Genomic DNA, 19,589 nt, shown 5'->3' with positions numbered 1-19,589 from the left:
CCTGGTCGCATAAATGTCCCATATGCATTTTCATCACTTTTGAGTTATTGATGCAGTTTGGTTCAAAATAATATTTCAAAACGTTATTTGAAACGGATTTTGGATAGACTAATAAGCGAAGTTGTCGAGTTCCATGTGTTTTAAATAAATTCTTCGATGTTTCGAAAAGAAAAACATTGGAACGAAGGGCACAAATTTCGACTTTAATTTACAGATTTTGACTCAGGATTTTTCTAAAGGATTAAAAAGGAAGGCGGAAGGAACAAAAAGACAGTTTACTTAATCGTTCTACAATTTATTAGAATATAACAAACTAAGGCGAATAAATTAACACATCTTGCACCTTAAAAAGCTATTTCGCTATGTGTATGGGTCACGTAGTTTAAACTTAAGACAAAAAGGTAATAATATAGGCATATTGTTTTGTTTCGTGTTTTCCTATCGGCATACATTCACCAAGTTTTTACGCATCATAAGTTGTATTCTCTGTACAAAAAAAAAAACAACATTTAGATAACACAAGTAGTACACATCTTTTCCGGATCGCCACTCGCGTTTTCACAGGCCAATGTACGAGCAGAAGCAAAAGGTAATGAACAGTATCAGCACGATTGCGAATATTGCCACCCAGGCCGGCAGCGAGTCTGGAATGAGAGAATAAAATTGATTTTTACAACATTTGGGGTTCGATTCGTTTAGGGTGGTCGACTTACGTCTGTACTGCAAGCTGTGTACGCACACTCGATTGTCGACGGAGATGGACAGGACGGCTGCTTCGGTGTCTCCGGTGACGGCCGGTCCGTCAAAGTTGGTCACCGGCAGAAACTGCAGCCCGGTCACGAACATGGCATGCGCGTGCGGAACATGCAACACCCGCTGCAAGCTAAATGCAATGTAGATCGAAACGGACCCGCTGAACATGGTTCCGACGGCGACGAAGCGCCCATCGTCACGGACGGCCAGCGCGGCTAGCGACTCGTCAATTTCCACCACCCTGGACAGGCGTCCACTCTCGGGGTCCCACTGCTGCAGAAGACCCTTGGCTTTGCCGGATTTTGCGAACGGATTTGCCAGCGTGAACAGCCGATGCTTGTCCTTTTGTCCTTCGATAACGCCGTACCGACAGCGCTTCAACAAGTATCGCGTGCCCTCTGGCGGGTTCCAAGTAAGCTTGCGAGACTCCTTTTCCGGATTGATGGACCATATCACACCGAGGCCATCCTTGGCGATCGAAACCACGTTCTTGCTGTCCGGACTAAAGTCCAAATCGTCAATCTCCTTGGTGTGGGCGGAAATGTCCGCCCGGAGCGTCATTTTGGGAAAGTTCCACAACCGCAAGTGGCCGTCCATTCCTCCCGTGGCCATAATCCTCCCGTCAGGGCTAATTCGCACAACTCGCTGCAGCGGTTCCAGCTCGGTAAAATCCGTCTGAATCGAATCGCCCGTTTTAATCTCGAATCGAATTTGCTTCCGAACCGGCGCCGACTGCTGCTGCTGCTTGTCCTTTCCCTGTCCCTTGGTCTGCTCCGGAGTCTGGCCACCGGCGGCCTGTCCGTTCGACTGCTGGTAGGACACATTTTTGCGCTTTCGCATTCCGTCCACGGAACCCTCCGACTTGCCCCCTCCGATGACTTCGCCGTCGGTTGATGTGATGATCGGATTCACCAGGTACATCTGGCAGTGACTCTCCTGGCCGGCCATCAGCAGCGTGCGCTTTTCGTCGTTTTTGACCGCCAAGTTCATCACCACCGTCGGTCCGGTTTCGTGCCGGATGACCTCGTCCGCGACGTACTTTTCGCCGTTGTGGTGGACTTCGTAAATTTCCTGCAATAGAAAATTGTTGTGTTGAAAAATAGTTTTAAATAAGAAAGAAAGTTTTAAATAAGTTTGATTAAACATAAGACTTTTAACTACTAAAGATTTGTTAAAAATGTGAACAGTCATTCCATGAATAATTCAATTATTCTGGTTTTCGTTTTTTTGTTTGGAGACCGCTATAAATATATTTATTTTCACGCCTCTTTAAAAAAATAAGGCCTTATTTTTAAAATATGTATGCAACCAAAACATTTTTAGAAGTTTTAGTGATACGTTTTGTTTAAAAATAATTAAGTTTTCTTATTTCTAATTCAAACTTATCGATTATTTTGCTAATTGGATTCTACGCCAGACAGCTCCATAGTTTTCATTGTAAAATTACATCAAAATCACAAATTATACAGCAGACCGTATACCAAAGTAACTATTTCCACCAAGAATCTACTTACAAATCCATTGGCCACTCCGGTCTTGGAGGCTCCGCCACCACCCGCTACAAGGACGTGTCGACTGGTCAGCATCTCGATCGCGTACAGCGGAAAATTAACCCTCGCCAGCAGCCCATCGTTGGGTTTCCTTGTCGGGGCCATCGCACTCCAGCGCTTCACTCCTTTCCCGACTGTGTCCTTCAAAATCACCGAGTCCCGATTCGCGAGTCCTGTCACCAACTAAACGGAATCTGCTACAACAATCAAGTTCCGTTCGTCCGTGGACAGTGAAAACATTTGCCTTGGACACTACTTTCGCCTGCTGCCTGACAACTTCCACGTACTTTCTGTCAGTGTTGGGGTCTGCTGATTTTTGCTGTGGTAACGGAGCGAAACAGAGAGGGAGAAACGTCAAATGGGGGAAAACGTAACGCAGTTGTTTTATCGCGCGCGCGCCGGTATTCTGTAACGGTGCGTAACGTGCAGTGATGCATGTTAAAAATTTAACTAAAATAATATTTAATACAACCTATGACGGTTTCAACCTTGGTTTCAACGCCAAATCGACAAAAAATTACGATTTTGAACCGGACCATTTCCGATCATAATTGAAACTTGCAGGATCGTTTGTCTAACTCAAACCAACAACTTCTGTGCATCCAGTTTGTTTGTACAGTGTAGCATTTGAATTTCAGGAATCTCTATTGTCTTAAACGTGGTCTTAAATCACTTGTGATTAATTTTAAATAGAAAAATATTCACGTGCAAACAACCAATGAAAATTTCAGCCATATTGGGCATATTGGTGAGCCATAATACACTCAAACCCCGATGGTTTGACACCAACTGTTGTCAAACGAACGGGGTCACGTTTTAGTTTGACACCCCTTTTCGGAGTTCACACACACTACCAAACGTTTGTTTTGATAGTGTGCGTGAGCGCCGTGTAAAAAGTGACAGTTCGTCACTTTTTAGTTTGACTTTGACCAACCTGTCGTGATCGGGGACTTTCTTTTATAATAAAAACACAGATATTTTGCAATTAACAAACAACACGTCTTATTCCACAGAAATTAACCACAAAACTGATTTGACAATCTTCATTCTCTCTTTCGCCGGCCGCGCGCATCTCGTTGTTTTCTCGCTCGTTGTTCTCTCTCGCAGTTCGCTAGCGCGCTCTCGCACTCAATCCACAATCAGCTAACGATGCAATATTCATGAAGGTGCGCACTTTTTGTTGCGCTCTTAACTCTTATTTATGAATTATATCAATCTTATAATAAATACTCATTTAATAATTTATTACATATTCAATTCTGCAACCCATAATCCCTACATTCTCCCTCTTTTCTACTCTCAAGATGACGAATATCAATCATAATTCCTAACAGAAAAATTGCATGAATGCTAAATCAATCAATTTTTTTTTTTAAATTTCCTAAAAGATTTTCGTCGGGTTCCTCGACTTTGTTTTCATGCTGATCTAAATACGAAAGCGCAGTCTTCGAAATGTTTCATCTATGTTGTCCAAGAGACTGACATCCGATCGCAGGAGTTGTAGAAAATGGAATGCGCTGATGAGGTTGAAAATTTAAAAACACCTGAAAATATAAGAAAAAGAAAAAAACGAGGAGAAAAACAAAAACCACAAATATTTCTCAAATAAACGCAGGTTTATCATTTTTTTATGCAATACGAGATTAGTGATTGTTTACCTGATTTTCTTTAAATTTTATGTAATTTAAAATTAAAAAGCAAATTTTACAAACATTGCTGAAACAACACGATTTAAAAAAATAATAATTCAAATTCAAAAGCAATTTTTATTTTTTTAAACATTTCGAATGAAATGGAATCACATTATTTTTATTTATTATCATTTTGTGAATATGAAATATAAAACAATGTGTTCTAAATTCAAAAATCTAACATGTTGCTGACTTAAATAACAAATGAAGCATAATTCTGGTGTTTTTAAAGTTTTAAATTTATGTGTACCATAAAAAAACAAAGAATAAACATTTCTAAAAATATATACAATGTGGTAATTTATTTAACTTATTTAAAAAAAAAATCTGAAACAAAAACTATGACAGGCACAGATATTGTTTTTACTCAAATTTACACTTTGAATTTATGTGCGCCCGCCACGGAGTTCAAACCGATCTATGGATTATGAGCCCAAGCCCAGTGCCACGTCCGATTGATCCACCACCACCAGACGGGACTTGAAGGTAAACATAAACTGATTTTATGCAATATGTTTGTAATTAATACCCAAAAACACCCAAAATGGATCTACAAGCAAGCTTATTCCTTCCTCATTTTCAATATTTTTATCTGTACTTTTCTGTAATTTATTCCCAACCAAGCTGTACAGCTAAAACAAACAATTTTTTTTTTAAATAAAGGCTAGTATGGAGATCGGAAGGAAAGGGGTCAAAAAACAGCTTTACGAACAGCAGAACAAAGGAGAGGGAGCGTTTTCTTGAGGCTTTTCTTCACCCTATCTGGCTTGCTTTCGCTTCTACTGCTGCCCATTTGAATTTTTTATTGACCGGTTCCTTCCGATGTGCAAACACCGCTTAACATTGTATCAAAAATTTCCGCATTTTAACTAATTTTGAAACTGTTAATAAATCATGGCAAAAATTACTAAAATGCAAAATCAGTAATATTTTCGAAGAATTTGTTTTCATCAGTACCGGTACACTTTTATAAAATAAAAAATAGTCCATATTTCAGTTTAAGATGATTTCTTGAAAAGCAATCTCAATAAATGAAATGAAGCAAATTGCAAAAATAATATAAATAATTCAATTAATGCTCAAAATGTGTTTTGCTGCACAAAATACATTTTTTTTTATAAAAAAATAATATCAAATGTTGTTTATTTTTGCCACAAAAGCTTTCTTTAAAAAAAAATTACCGATTTTACGATTTTGTTCTGTAAATGCATGGTAGTATCAACATTTTTCAATTTTTATATAAAAAATTTTGAACTTTCTATTAATATTCACTTATGCGATCTTTTAACCAGACAAACGATAGTTTTTACCGAATAGTTTTTTTTTCTCTGTTGTGTCTACTTAATAATAGTTTTGTTTATCTTGAAACAAAACATAGTACAGAAAATATTATTCTAATGAATAAAACAAAATCATGTGGTAAATTGTTGCAATAAAAATAAAATATATAAACTGAAATAAATGCCGTTCCGCTATATTCGATTTCTATTATATGTCAAATTAATTTTCTCTTCAAATTGTATTTATTGTAGCTAAAGGTATGGATTCAAGCACTTTTGATATTACCGTAGATTAGATTATTCAATGTTACATTTAATCATGATCAAAACAATGTTTAAGGTCATATTATTTATAAATACCTTCAAAATGTACTGTGCTTATCAGATAACAACAAAAAACATATTTTATTCAATTATTCTTGTAATGCATAGATGTATAGATTGCAATCTGACTACTTTCTCAAAGAGTTCCAGCTCAGGCGAAACATTTTTCAAACTACCACCGCAGAGGTCTGTCAGGCTCCAACATGGAGGAGACAATATCCTAACCATAAATTCCTTCAAAACGTATCTTGCTTATCTAAAAACAGCTGAACGATTGTTTAATGTTTTATATTTAAATATTTTGTTTTATTTTTCTCGTAATGTAAAATGGGTTCCAAGCAACTTTGATATATTACTTGAGTAGATTGTTAACAGAAACTTATTTTTTTTTAAACACAATCTTTACGATCCCTGTCAATAATTTCTTTTCTTATTTAAAATTTTAACTTTTTCATTGCTGATAAACTCCTGTTATGTAATTTGAAAAAGTTTGGTTTCATAATTATGTACAATCGATTAAAGAACCCCAAAGTTTCTTTAATTTATTTCAAAATAATGTTTCTCTTAATTTGATTTTGATATATTTACATTACTAAAATTCTGAAAGTTTTTTTTTTAACTCAATAAAATAATACAGTGTTAAAATATAATTTCTATCGAAACTAATGAATGATTTTGAAATATTCTGATACAAATAACAGATATTGCATTGAAAAATAAAAATAAATATAATAAATATTTCCTAGTTTTTTTTAAATAATGTTTTTCTTTTCGTTGCTCAAATTGTCACTCATACTTCTCAACTCAAAATTAATATTTAAATATTTGTATTATTTTCTCTTGTGACGCAACGCTCTCACACTTTACATTATATTTTAAGCATTTCTGATGATTAATCATTCCTTTATTATTTATTATTTAAAAATGCATCAAATTAATGATTGAGTGAATTATTTTACCTTTTTTTAACTAATAATGTATTGTTCATGTTAACGATTACTTAAATTTTTACTTCCCTGTGAAATAATGTTGGATTTCAAGCAACTTTTGTATCACAGCTGAGTAAATCGATTAAAGTAACAATTAACCATAACAACTATCAATATGGAATACTTAATCATTAACGTCTTTCAATTTAGAGGTTTATCTTTCAAGAGATGACAACTCCAGTGTTAGTGACAACCGTTTTAGTCCTATTCGATGAATTTAAAATCATTTTTTTTTAGGTAATCACAGACATAATGCCAAAATACATATTGCTTTATTTGTGGATACCAAAAAGTGCTCACTTTCACATTTAAATTTATTTATTCATTTTCTTAGGTCAATTTCTTTTGTGATGTTAAAGACGGTCCTTAATTGAATGAAAAGATTTGCTGAACAATATATTTTTAAAATCCATAAAATCCATAAGGCTCCTTCTGCGAAGTTATTAAAAAAAATCATCACAAAAGTCTGTCGGGTTCCTTTATCGAGAAGATTGTTATCTGACTGCTATCGCAAAGAACTCCAGCACAGATTATTCATTTTTTTAATCTGACTACCATCGCAGAGGTCTGTCAGGCTCCAACACAGAGGAGACTTTTTTCTGACTACCATCGCAGAGGTTTGTCAGGCTCCAACACAGAGGAGGCTTTTTTCTGACTACCATCGCAGAGGTCTGTCAGGCTCCAACACAGAGGAGACTTTTTTCTGACTACCATCACAGAGGTTTGTCAGTCTCCAACACAGAAGAGACTTCAAAATTAACCATGACTAATCAATTATAACGGCAAAAAACGTTGCTCAAATCAAATTTCAAAGCAAAACGTTGATTGTCAATTTCTGCATAAATCTATAAAATTTTCATTAGAATTCTAAAACGATAGTTTTCAATTTCCACAGCATCAAGCAACAATCTAATATTACATCAAATTCAAATTATCGTCAATAATAACAACAATCAAATCTTCATTCAAATGAGAACTAAACATTTTTCATTAACCATAAAATTAATAATCAAATTTTGCATCAACTTCAAAACAAAACATTGGTCATCAATTACCATATAAACAATCAAATATTGCGTCAAATTTAAAACTCAAAATTGCCCATCATAAAACAACAATCAAATATTGCATTAAATTTAAAACCGAAAAAAAATACCGTTCTATAATAACAAAACTCAAATTCAGAAAACAAATCTTGGCCTTCGATTGCCACAATAAAAAGCAAATCTATCATCATATTCAAAATAATAACTGGTTTTCGATTACCACAATATCAATCAAACCTCGTATCTTACTCGAAACAAAATATTGGTTTTCATTTATCGCAAAAATAAGCAAATTTGTCATCTTATCATAACAAAACATTGGGCTTTAATTCCCTCATCAACAATCAAATCTTTCAATCAAAATTAAACCTGTAAATTTTGTAATTTGTGATTTTATTGGACTTTGCATCAAGTCATTGCCACAACAAGCATATCTTTCATTAAATTTAAAACAAAACTAACAAGAAGCAAATATTTATCTTATTCAAAAATAAACATTGGTCTTCAATTACCAAAATAACCAGCATCCAATCCAAAATAAAAAATAAAAATAATGATCATCAATAATAACAACAATCCATAACAATCAAATTTTGCATCAAATTCAAAACAAAACATTGGTCGTCAATTATAATAACAACAATAAAATTCAAACAACAAATTTGATTTCAATTACCAAAACAACAACTAAATTAAAAACAAATTATCTACCTTCAATCGCAAACTAATCCTCCATCAAATTCAAAACGAAATATTGATTTTCAATTTCCACAATCTTGTCAAATCTTTTGTCAAATTATAAACAAAATATTGATTTTCATCAATCACAAAAATAAGAAAAAAAATTGAAGTCCAATTCGTAACAAAACATTGGCGTTCAATTTCCACAACAACAATTATGCATTGCATCAAATTAAAAACAAAACATTGGTCGTCAATCAAAACAACAACAATCAAATCTAAAGCAAAAATGTGATTGTACAAAAACAATCAAATTTCGAGCAAATTATTTGCCTTCAAATTCCACCATAAACTTAGAATAAAACATTGGTTTTCAATTATCACAACGAAAAGCCAAACTTACTACTTCAAAACAAAACATTCGTTCCCAATATCACAACAAGCAAATCATTCATTAAATTCAAGACCGTCAATTATCGCAGATAGTTTAATGCCTTTTATCAATTTCAAATAACAAGTTCAAGCAAAAATTTACCTGTTTCAAAACACGGGCAAAACAACAAAGCGAAACTTTGGACCTGCATCCTGGCAGGTAAACAAAACTGTTGGATTTCACAACACAACAATTCAAGCAAAACAAATGATCTTTCATGAATCAAAAGGTTCGACTTACCGGACTGTGCCATTGTCGTGATCGGGGACTTTCTTTTATAATAAAAACACAGATATTTTGCAATTAACAAACAACACGTCTTATTCCACAGAAATTAACCACAAAACTGATTTGACAATCTTCATTCTCTCTTTCGCCGGCCGCGCGCATCTCGTTGTTTTCTCGCTCGTTGTTCTCTCTCGCAGTTCGCTAGCGCGCTCTCGCACTCAATCCACAATCAGCTAACGATGCAATATTCATGAAGGTGCGCACTTTTTGTTGCGCTCTTAACTCTTATTTATGAATTATATCAATCTTATAATAAATACTCATTTAATAATTTATTACATATTCAATTCTGCAACCCATAATCCCTACACAACCAACGGGGTACAAACTAAAAAAGTGTCAAACGAAAAAGTGACCAACCACCGGGAGTTGAGTGTATTTGAAATTTTTTTGAAAAAAAAAAAGAAATATTGTTAAGTAAAACAAAGTAATTTTAATAAAACCAGTCAAAAACGCTTCCGCTCCAACTTTCAAATTAAAATGGTTTGAAAAAAATCATAGGGTGTATCCCAGTCACGACGTTCTAGCAGGATTCTAGCCCAGATTCTAGCAGAATTCTCACAGAGCTGGATATTCTTACAGCATTCTAGCAGAAATGTTCCACCATTCTAGCAGGATTCTGACAGAACCAGCTCTGTTAAAATATTTCGTGCTAGGGTGGTCCGAAATATGGCAATTTTCGTTGATTTACGCAAAAACTACTTTTTTCAAAAAAATTATAACTCCCTACCATTTCAACCGAATTTAGCTGTCTTGGACACAAATGAAAGGTGATTAGTTGGCCTTTCAACGTTAGTTAAAATCTAGCCTAGTCGTATGAAACTTTAAAATGCCGTTTTGAAGGTATCTGGACCAGAAAGCTTATGTCTGAAACTATTCCTTCATTGCGTTTTTCTCAGTCTGCTATTATTTTTTTGCATCGAAAATTCATTAAAATTCAAAATATTTTTGATTTAGCGCAAACATATGGAATATGATTTTAAAAGCATGATTCCAATGAAAATTTGAACTTTTTTGGAAAAAATCTTTTTTTTTAAATTTAATTTCAACCAGCCTCAATTGGACAATATTTTTGGCGATTTAGGTTAGAAAACGCATTTCATTTATTTCAATGAAAATGAAATTTTTCATTTAGAAAATTTTGAGTTGTTTCGCTAAAAGTTGGTTTAATAATAATAAAAGAATTTGATATGACTAAATTCTGGTCGGCTCACTTGAAATTTAAGCATTTTTCTAATTTTGATTTTACATGTGTCAAGGTTGTAACCTTGTGACCTTGACACATGTAGAATCAAAATTAAAAAAATGCTTCAATTTCAAGTCTTCTCGGCTCAGTGCTGTGGAAAATGTCATTATATCGTCACTTTCGTGCAATCTTGTGACACGTCCTATATTTTTATAACAGACGTGTCACAATGTAGCACACTAGCTACGATATTAAATCTTAAACCCTAATAAAATTTAGAAATACTCGTGAACTAAAAAACCGTCTAACATTGTTGTTTTAACATAGGTTCTCAGGACGAATAAAATAAGCTGGCGGGCCTTACCAGAAACGTGAAAAGAAAACCTGTCTCGTTGATTAAACCATTAAAAATCCACAGAACTTGGTAGTTTTTTTTTATTCGATTAGAAACGATTCATTCATTTTACACCGAGCATCTTCACACTCCCGTTTTGAAACAGTTGGCCACATCGTCGGGCAGCATCCGGGCGGCGGTGATGGCCTGCTCGGCCACCGAGTTGATTCCGGAGATGGCACGGCCGATCGAGTTGCCCGCCTCTGTCGCCGCCAGTTGGACGACAATGTCCTGCTGGTAGGCCAGATCCTCATTCAACTGGGGGATCGCGTATTCCAGGAGCTGGAGAGAAAGAGGAGGTGTAATTAGAGTTGATTGTTAGCGGGGATGGGGGTCTTTTCGAAGGGTACCGATTGAAGACAGGCGATGGTTCTGTTCTTAAGATCTGGACGGGTCAGTCCAAGACTGTTGCAATAATCGGCGGTGGTGCCCATGCTGCGGAAATTGTTGCCCGCCAGTTGGGCGTAATCGGATACGGCCGTCAGAGTACGGGAAAACGCATTCTTTTCGTCGGTTAAAAACTTTTGAAAACCCGAACTAGCGGTTGTGACGATGGTGGCTGGTGATCCGATGTATTTCCACCAACACGTTAGCAGTTTCGACGAGGTTGAGAGACTGAACTGGATTGTGATGTTGGTATCTGCGGCAGAGATCGCGTCCATCGTGGCCGAAAGATTGGCGGTCATCGTTGGTGAGATTGCTTTGGTAACCGCATCAAAAGTGGCGCTTATGTTGTCTGCCACTGGGGCCATGCTGTCCAGCAGTGCCTGACCGGTGGCGGTTAGTTCTTTAGAAATCTTATTGGCCATCGGCCCGGTCACCGGATCTGCCAGGACATATCCCATCCAAAATTTGGTCCAATCCTGGTTGTAGACGACGCCACCGATCAGAGTCTTGAACATGCTTCTTATATCCGAGGCTCGGTCCTTAATGGCACCGGACAGTGCGGTGACCGCAGCATCGACGACGGACTTTTGATAGCTTACGGTGGTAGCAATATCGGCCGTCGAGTACTGGAAAAGGAAAAGTATTCGTTGAAAAACCTGACGCTCAATCTTGTGACCTGTTCAGAAATAGCTTACGTGTACCCCAACGACGACCAGTAGCAGCAAAGTGGCTAATCGCGATCGATTCATGTCTCCTCGTGATACGCACGTCAGCGATTCTTAAAAATATCTCCGTGGCTGGGGACAGGACGACAGATTTATATAGATTTAAAATGAATATTCGGTTTGCGGTGCAAAAAGCCCAACTGAACAAACAGCCCAACCTGGGTTGACACTGGGGAATGGAAAAACACGCGAATGCGAATGCAACTGGCCTCCACGCGAGTGACTCGAATTTTGTTGGTTAAATTAGGACAGTTTTGATAAAATAGATCAGAAGCAAAATGTGATTAATAAATTGTCTGATCAAATTTTTGCCTCCCATTTTATTTCTTTTTTATCAAAACGGCTTGAATTTGACACAATTAAATAAATTAATGCAATACAGAAATTCCCCACGAAAACAGCATGATTCGGAAAAAAGTTCTCCGATCGGGCTAAAATTTTTTCTGGGGGTTCCTTGGCCGAAATAAATAGACCCGTATTAGGGTGACCTACGCCGTGTTAGGGTGGTTCGAAAAATGGCAATTTTCGTCGATTTTCGCAAAAACCACTTTTGTCAAAAAATCATATCTCCGCGCCATTTCATCCGATTTTAGCTGTCTTAGGCGCAAAAGAATGGTGATTAGTATTTGAAAAAAATAGTAAAAAGTTGCGTATTTCAATTACGAACATTTTGGTGCCCTGACATGTATAGGTCATCGCTGAAATTTTAAAGTTATCGCAGTTTTAATAAAAAAAGTCGATTTTCCCGTTTTCGTCATTTTCCCATGTTTGCGCGTGACGCGTCAAAAAACCCAGTTTTTATTTTCAAAAAATCGTATCTCACCATTTTTTGATATGTTATGTAAAATTTTCCGAGGAATCAGATAAAAATATTTTCAGACATAGGCTCTTTGGAGACCTTCAAAACAGCATTTTAAGTTTTAATACGACCTTTTCAAATGTTAAGGGGAGCGGCCGTGGCTGACTGGTTACGATGTTCGCTTTGTAAGTGAATGGTCCTGGGTTCGATTCCCATCTGCTCCCAACGAGAAAGTTTAGGAAATATAAATCTTGAAACTCTGAACATGAACGAAAAACCAAAAGTCACTCGAGTCGGGGTTCGATCCCCCGTCCTTTGGATTGGTAAGCAAAAATGCTAACCACTACGCCATCACGGCTTGTTGAGCTATGACTGGAATTAGGAATACTGTTACTACCAACTATATACGCGCTGGGTCCTTGTCCATAGGGACGTGGCGTTACATCGTGCTGCCACCTGGTTTTTTTAAGCGCAAGAGTGTAAAAGTGCTGAGTCATCGTCTAAAAATAGACGGCGTCCTATCTCGCCCAGCAAAATGAAGTCGATAAAGCAGTCGGTTTCGATGAGCAAAAGTGGAAAATGTGGTCTAAAAATAGCGACGCCATCCCCCTATTTGACAAGGGTTCGGAAGTTCTAAATAATGTTTGAACCCGATTGGTGCAAACGTTCTTCAGGGCGGGGCTTGCCGATAAAGCTGAAATACCTCGCGCTCGGCTAGCCAGCGTAGAAATAGGTCACCGAAGCTCGGCAGAGCTAACACCTTCCAAATGCCTATGCGAGTTATTTGCATGTATAGAATGCAGTTCTAAAAATACATGGAAGCAACTCAATTTGTAAGAAGCGGCCGCGTGGTCCCGTTTGGTTGGTTGCACACACACACACACACACACACACACACACACACACACACACACACACACACACACACACACACACACACACACACACACACACACACACACACACACACAATACAATACAACCTTTTCAAATGTTAAGCTAGATTTTTGAAACTTCTTTCTATTTTTCCCAAATAGCCAAACTAATCATCTTTCTTTTGCGTCTAAGACAGCTAAAATCGGATGAAATGGCGCGGAGATATGATTTTTTGAAAAAAAGTGGTTTTTGCGAAAATTGCCATTTTTCGAACCACCCTAACACGGCGTAGGTCACTTTTTTTTCGAATCATGCTGTTTTCGTGGGGAATTGCTGAATAATGATTCTCATCTGTAGTTGGTGGTAGAATAACCTTTAAAAGAATAAAATGTTTTGAGCATTTTAGCATAGTTTGGGGTTATACAAATCAACAATCAAAAATAAGACAGCGAAAAAAATGTTTTTTCGTGATTCGATTATCCGAAATTCATCTAAATTTTGAAAATCTTACGTATTTTAAAAGTTTTTTTTTCTTGTTTTAAAAATGCCAGTAAATTTAAAGCTTTTTGTAAATGTATGAAACAGTATGAATATAACTGTTTTTGTTGGTTCTTTCGTTTTCTAATACTTTAAGTCATATCCAGCGCTTGAAAAAAGGTCACTGACAAAAATTGCTGATACGGCTTCATCCATAAAGTAAGTCACGCTAAAATCAGCCCAAAATTATTGTCTTGAATTTTTTTTTTATTCTCTTAGAACAATGCAATACTTCTCCGAAAACCAACGTTTTTTCATTCGAAAGTTCTGCAACTGTATCCCGCGAAGGTCATTCTCGGTTGACGCGTCTTCTGATTAAATATTGAACCACCGAATCTCAAACAATTAGCGTGCAAAATGTGCGCGATTTAGTATAACAAGATATAAAACGTATTGTCTACCGATCTGCCACGGTTATTACGGTGTACGGCTCACACGAGAAATGAGAAAATTAGCAATATATTGGACATTGGTGTTGGGCTTATGCGTAAGTTGGTCTGTTTGAAAAAAAAAGTAAGATTTAACGGTTTTTTCCCACTGCAGCTAACGGTGGCCGATCCGAGTCCCGATTTTGGCATTCCCACGTGGATCAGATTTGTGTCCTATTCGAGCCCGAACATAGCTTCGTCGGCGGGGGGTGGTGCCACGGGAAAATACAACATTGACGTGGCTCTCGGGAGTTTCACCCCATCGGCCTACAACGGGACGACCAACCTGACGGATGCCGGAACGGCACTGCTGCAGTTCACCAAGAATGTGACCGGTACGGTCAACGGGTTGCTGGCGCAGATTGCAACCTATGCTGCCGATTGGTATACTCCGCCGTCTTGCATCTTTTCGAATTTGAACAGCTCGTTGGACGCGGCGTTCGATTTCTTGAATCAAAGCTCGGCGCTGATCAGCCGGATTAACGCTACCGCTGGCAATACGACGGCCAACACGCTGACTGCTATCATTACCGTTATGGGCAGCACGTTGCAGACTATTCAAACCAATTTGGACAAAATTTCAACCGGGGTTTTCAACATCAAGGCGTCCGGTAGTCTGTCAGCGTCTTACATTTCGTCTCAGATTCCGACCTCAGCGGCGGTTGAGCTAAGCTTGGCCCTGCAGCAACTGGCGACGACCAGCAATGCGTTCGGATCCTTGTTGACCGGTGTACGGGCAGGCTTTCAACGGTCCGGGGCGGCTCTGAAGCAATTCTACACTGAAATAGCGGCCACCAAAACTGCAATCAATACAACGCAGTCGTCGTTCAGCGATACGCTCAAAACAGTCACCAAACAAATTAACAACCGTATCAGTACGGGATTGACCACCATCAACACGGCCCTAACCGGAACTTTGTCCGCAATCGGTGCCCTCCTGATTGATCCCATCATTAGTGAGAACGCCACGCAGGCTGCCATGTCGATCATTTCGTTCGTGGACGACGTCGCTGGCAAATCGAAAGATGCCCAGCAGAACGTTACCGACATTCTGAACTCCCTCTTCACCGGTGCCGAAAACGTCACCCAGAACGCAACCGCCCAGATCTCGCAAACCATCGAGAACGCCGTCCTCAACTTTTCGACCTCGGTCGTCGCCAGCTCGGCCAACGCGGCCACTTGCAACACCCTGTACGGGCCAGCACTGTTCGAAATGGACGCCAAAACGACGACCATCATCCAGGCTTGCATGACCCGCGAGACGGCACCCGCGTACCAGCTCATCACGATCCTCGGCGACTACATGTCCATGCTGGAGGCCCAGTTCACTGCGTACGCGGCACGTGTCGCCCAGTGCACCAGCTACGGATCGGCTTCGTCACCGAAAAGCACCAAGGCCGCCATGAACGCATGCTTCGGAAATGTAAGAAAACATTCTTGAAAAAACCCCACGGAAATATTCTAATTTCTGTCCCCGTTACAGTTTGTCAACACAAAGAACCAAACAATCGCGGATCAAACGGCCCAGGTGCTGGCGGTCAACCTGATTATGGAGTTCGAGACCGTATCGCAGATTCATCGCATCGAGAACTGCGTCAACGGAGGGCTCAACGAGACGATCGTGCAGGCCCAGGCGCTGACCAACTCGATCACCACTTGTTTGACCACGGGAAGCAAGTGAGAAATGTTATCAATACTTAGCGGAGCAATAAAGTGTCGATTAATTATTGTGGTTTTCTTTGGGATACATTTAGCGGGGTTAGGTAACCTAAAAGGGTATTCCAGTGGACTCTCTCGATGTCGAAATTGAAGGGACTGTCGAGAGCGGGAAGTATCAGATTATAGAACAGAAAAATCAAAGTCTATTTGAAGGGGCTGAAAAATGTATTGACAGATGGGGCAATATTGATATCGAGAAGATCGTCAGCCAGAGAGTCGACTGAAGAAAATTTCAAAATGGCGTCCTTTTTGCAAACTAAATGGTGATTTCATAATTGACTAGCACTTGTCACTAAGCAAGTTTTATTTAAGCAGACCACATCATGCGAAGCACTCGTTCCAGAAGCTGTCCATGGTGTGGTACAGGTGCCGTTGAACACCCACAAGGCCATGGGCTTCGTCTGGATAGCTCTGAAAATAAAAGACGAATATCATGCAATTTGTGCAAAAAACAACTCAAACAAATCCGCTCACCATCTGTTCAAACTGCACATCTTTCTCAACGAGTGCCCGCACGTACACCATCGAGTTCTGGTAGTGCACGTTGTCATCCCCGTTGCCGTGAATCAGCAAAAACAGGTGCCCCTCCATTCCGTCCACGAACCGGGACACGTCACCGGCCTCGTACCCCCTCGCATTGTCATCCTCTCTCGGCAAACCCATGAACCGTTCCGTGTAGATCGAGTCGTAGAACATCCACGAGGTGACCGGAGCTACCGCGATCCCGCATCGGAACACCCGCGCGCTGTCCTTCTCCAGGGTCATCGAAGTCACGTACCCACCGTAGCTCCAACCCCAAACACCGGTCCGCTCGCTATCAATGAACGCGTACTGGTCCTGCAGAGACTTGGTCACCGCGATCAGATCCTCGATCTCCACCGATCCCAACTGGTTGTTCACCGTGAACAGGAACTCATAGCCCTGGTTACCGGTTCCGCGACCATCGATCTGACAGTAAATGATCTGCTTGGTAGTGGTCAGATAGTCCCCAAAACCGACCGTGAACGTGTCAATGACGCGAGCAGAGTTGGGTCCACCGTAGACCTGTACGATCATTGGATATTTACGCTGGTTGTTCTCCGGAACTTCAAAGTCAATCTCCGGCGGAAGATACAGCCGCACGGAAGCCTCCATACCGTTGGCTACCGGTACTCGCAGGAAGCGCACCTGAGTCTTCTTGTAGCCGGACAGCCGATCGCGCAGCTGCACGTTCAGCTCCCAGTCCATGACCAGCTGAAGATCAGCCGTGCGGAAGATCTGCGAGTACGACGGCGTCGGTCCGGAGCAGGTCGCGGCAAAGTACGAGAAATCGGGACTAAACGATACGCTGGCATAGTTACAGGGCGTTTCGTTACTAAGTTTGTCCTTGAGCAGGTTACAAGTTAGACAACCGCCATCGCGATACACATGGCGATGGTTCGGCTTGTGGGCTGGAATGGCCGTGTAGTACAGATCGTTGTTAGCTTCGTCGTATCCGTTGATGCCCGCAACGGTGAATTCCTCGGGGGATTTGAACGTGATTTGATCCCCCCGAATTTCCCAGATCCGTCTCCAACCGTGCTGATCACCCAGGAAGAAGCAGCGATCACCGGAAGCGGTGCAACGCGGGGTGTACACATCGTACCAGCCGTTAGGTTCACTCAGTCCGGCGAGCTCCGTGCAGACTTGGGACTGCACGTTGCACTTCTGGAAGGTGGCCACGTTTTGTCTACGATTCAGCCAGATCGCTCCCACGTCATTTCCAATCCAGTTGACCGTGCCCAGAATATGATCTTCACCGATCACGTCAACCGGAGCAGGGAGCTCGATCCACGTTTCCGCAAGGTTGTTCAGAGCACGAACTCGCAAATGAACCGTCGGATTCGTCGTGTTGACCTTGGGGTAGCGAATTTTGAACTCTTCCGGATACTGGTAAGCGGGATCCTCCGGCTCTCCGTAGATGTGATACGAGAACTCCTTCACTTCGGTATCATCAAAACTTGCCATAGCGAGGTGTGATCCATCGTTCGAGAACCACAAAGTGGCGTCCGTGCCGAAGACTTCCTCTACAAGAGATATCTTGTAAGATAACAGCTAGATCATCTCAACAGAGCAATTACCTTCATAAACCCAATCGGGAACTCCGTTGTAGATCACCCCCGGTACTCCATCTTCAGTCAAGTGAACTTCTTGATCTACCACAAGATTTGGACGGTAGAACACGTTGTTGGCCTTCACATAAGCTAGTGATCCACCGGTAGGCGATAGAATACAGATCGATACCTCTTCTCCACCAGCTACATCGTACGAATTTCTGAAAACAACCCAGAAGATCACAATCATACGCTCGAATCATCACCAACCAAAGCCCTACCTCGTGACAAGATCCAAAACCGCATACTTGGACAGCGTCGAGTGGCGGAACACCGTCCGAACAGCGTACCGAATCAACACCTTGTCAAAGTTCGGCTTGACAAACTGAACGGACGCCCCCGGCCACTTGGCCTCCAAGTCCTTCGGATCCAACAGCACACTTTCGGTCTTATCAGCCACGTTCAGCCGCGCGTAATTACCATCCGCGTTGCGGTACAGCAGCTCGTTGCCCGTCAACCAGGTACCGGTGAAGAAACGCTGTCCAAACTGGTTCGGAACCACCTCCTCGAGCGAGAAGCCCTTCAACTCATCCGCCTTAGGTTCGGTTGGGGCGGACACAACGGTGCCCAGGATGACCCCGAGGGTCAGTAAAGTCAACTTCATTGCTAGCTTAAAAAAATCAAAAAATCTCACGTGACCCAATTCGGCCAAAAATTCAAATCAATTACCTGCTCACTCCCAGCGATGACTTTCGACTGAGGCTCGACAGGTTGTCGAAAGGTATCGAAGGCTTTGGGTTGATCAACGGGACCGTTCATATATTGTTTCCCATTATCTTTACAGTTAATTGCGTATACAGAGATAACGGCGCCGAAATCCGAGCTGTCTCCGCGGGACATGACAATAATTGTGTGAATTTGATTGGGAGACGAGGCTTACGCTGAATGAACTTGAAACAGGTGGCGGGAGAGCCCTTGAGGAGGCGACACTCGAACGCAGGGGCATTTCCCTCTCCGATTGGGATTGGGGTATTTCTGTAACATACGTTCTTATCGACTGCTACTGCTTTAGCATATTGAGGATGTCTTTTGAAAAAAGTTTTGGGTTTGTACAGTTGAAGATTAAAGGAATTCCACAGATTTGCATGATTCATTGCCTTTTATACACAAACCAGTAATTGAAATAAGCTTTACAGTTTAAAAAAACAATACAAAGTAATAGTTTTTCAATGATGTTTTATGGTTTTATTATGTCACATGGTATTCAGGTTTTTTCATAGCACAAAAACAGGATATAAATTATACGGTAAATTTACAGCATTCCACGATTAGACTTCATTTTTTTCATATTTAACCTAGAGGGTTAAACCAATTATTGCACCAGTGCTCCATAATTATTTTACTTCAAAACGTAATTTCATGAATACTAGG

The 19,589-nt window shown here is 40.1% G+C and overlaps 4 protein-coding genes across 4 annotated transcripts; 1 reads left to right on the top strand and 3 right to left on the bottom strand.

The window, feature by feature from the left end:
- Nucleotides 1–276: 276 nt before the first annotated feature.
- Nucleotides 277–2,607, bottom strand: LOC6037003 (prolactin regulatory element-binding protein). The gene is made up of 3 exons (XM_001846915.2): nt 2,268–2,607; nt 714–1,824; nt 277–644 (listed from the first exon to the last, which is right to left on the bottom strand). The coding sequence occupies exons 1-3, from the start codon at nt 2,406–2,408 to the stop codon at nt 559–561; spliced, it is 1,338 nt and encodes a 445-aa protein (XP_001846967.2). The 5' UTR covers nt 2,409–2,607; the 3' UTR covers nt 277–558.
- An 8,044-nt stretch (nt 2,608–10,651) lies between these two features.
- Nucleotides 10,652–11,828, bottom strand: LOC119767290. Its single transcript, XM_038255568.1, has 3 exons — nt 11,698–11,828; nt 10,966–11,628; nt 10,652–10,897 (listed from the first exon to the last, which is right to left on the bottom strand). The coding sequence occupies exons 1-3, from the start codon at nt 11,749–11,751 to the stop codon at nt 10,700–10,702; spliced, it is 915 nt and encodes a 304-aa protein (XP_038111496.1). The 5' UTR covers nt 11,752–11,828; the 3' UTR covers nt 10,652–10,699.
- Nucleotides 11,829–14,287: 2,459 nt separating this feature from the next.
- On the top strand, nt 14,288–16,092 carry LOC119766422. The gene is made up of 3 exons (XM_038250958.1): nt 14,288–14,426; nt 14,483–15,790; nt 15,851–16,092. Exons 1-3 carry the CDS (start codon nt 14,382–14,384, stop codon nt 16,046–16,048), a joined length of 1,551 nt encoding a protein of 516 aa, XP_038106886.1. The 5' UTR covers nt 14,288–14,381; the 3' UTR covers nt 16,049–16,092.
- A 242-nt stretch (nt 16,093–16,334) lies between these two features.
- Nucleotides 16,335–18,981, bottom strand: LOC6037004 (venom dipeptidyl peptidase 4). Its single transcript, XM_001846916.2, has 5 exons — nt 18,888–18,981; nt 18,440–18,824; nt 18,186–18,379; nt 16,561–18,131; nt 16,335–16,497 (listed from the first exon to the last, which is right to left on the bottom strand). Exons 2-5 carry the CDS (start codon nt 18,820–18,822, stop codon nt 16,408–16,410), a joined length of 2,238 nt encoding a protein of 745 aa, XP_001846968.2. The 5' UTR covers nt 18,823–18,824; nt 18,888–18,981; the 3' UTR covers nt 16,335–16,407.
- Between the last annotated feature and the right edge of the window lie 608 nt (nt 18,982–19,589).

The sequence above is a fragment of the Culex quinquefasciatus genome, chromosome 2 (assembly GCF_015732765.1).
Source record: "Culex quinquefasciatus strain JHB chromosome 2, VPISU_Cqui_1.0_pri_paternal, whole genome shotgun sequence".
Lineage (NCBI taxonomy): Eukaryota > Metazoa > Arthropoda > Insecta > Diptera > Culicidae > Culex > Culex quinquefasciatus.
The sequence above is the reverse complement of the archived record's forward strand: the minus strand, read 5'-3'. Positions and strand labels throughout refer to the sequence as shown.

What these genes read in the sequence shown, in the direction of transcription:
- LOC119767290 (XM_038255568.1), bottom strand. Translation starts at nt 11,751, where the DNA reads ATGAATCGATCGCGATTAGCCACTTTGCTGCTACTGGTCGTCGTTGGG. An exon ending in TGGTCGTCGTTGGGGTACAC is followed by an intron (nt 11,629 to 11,697) that starts GTAAGCTATTTC and finishes TTCCTTTTCCAG; the next exon opens with TACTCGACGGCCGATATTGC. An exon ending in CCATCGCCTGTCTTCAATCG is followed by an intron (nt 10,898 to 10,965) that starts GTACCCTTCGAA and finishes CTTTCTCTCCAG; the next exon opens with CTCCTGGAATACGCGATCCC.
- LOC6037004 (XM_001846916.2), bottom strand. Translation starts at nt 18,822, where the DNA reads ATGAAGTTGACTTTACTGACCCTCGGGGTCATCCTGGGCACCGTTGTG. An exon ending in TCCCGATTGGGTTTATGAAG is followed by an intron (nt 18,132 to 18,185) that starts GTAATTGCTCTG and finishes TATCTCTTGTAG; the next exon opens with AGGAAGTCTTCGGCACGGAC. An exon ending in ATGTGCAGTTTGAACAGATG is followed by an intron (nt 16,498 to 16,560) that starts GTGAGCGGATTT and finishes TTTTATTTTCAG; the next exon opens with AGCTATCCAGACGAAGCCCA.
- LOC119766422 (XM_038250958.1), top strand. Translation starts at nt 14,382, where the DNA reads ATGAGAAAATTAGCAATATATTGGACATTGGTGTTGGGCTTATGC. An exon ending in CATTGGTGTTGGGCTTATGC is followed by an intron (nt 14,427 to 14,482) that starts GTAAGTTGGTCT and finishes TTCCCACTGCAG; the next exon opens with CTAACGGTGGCCGATCCGAG. An exon ending in TGAACGCATGCTTCGGAAAT is followed by an intron (nt 15,791 to 15,850) that starts GTAAGAAAACAT and finishes TCCCCGTTACAG; the next exon opens with TTTGTCAACACAAAGAACCA.
- LOC6037003 (XM_001846915.2), bottom strand. Translation starts at nt 2,408, where the DNA reads ATGGCCCCGACAAGGAAACCCAACGATGGGCTGCTGGCGAGGGTTAAT. An exon ending in CCGGAGTGGCCAATGGATTT is followed by an intron (nt 1,825 to 2,267) that starts GTAAGTAGATTC and finishes TTTCTATTGCAG; the next exon opens with GAAATTTACGAAGTCCACCA. An exon ending in ACACAGCTTGCAGTACAGAC is followed by an intron (nt 645 to 713) that starts GTAAGTCGACCA and finishes CTCTCATTCCAG; the next exon opens with ACTCGCTGCCGGCCTGGGTG.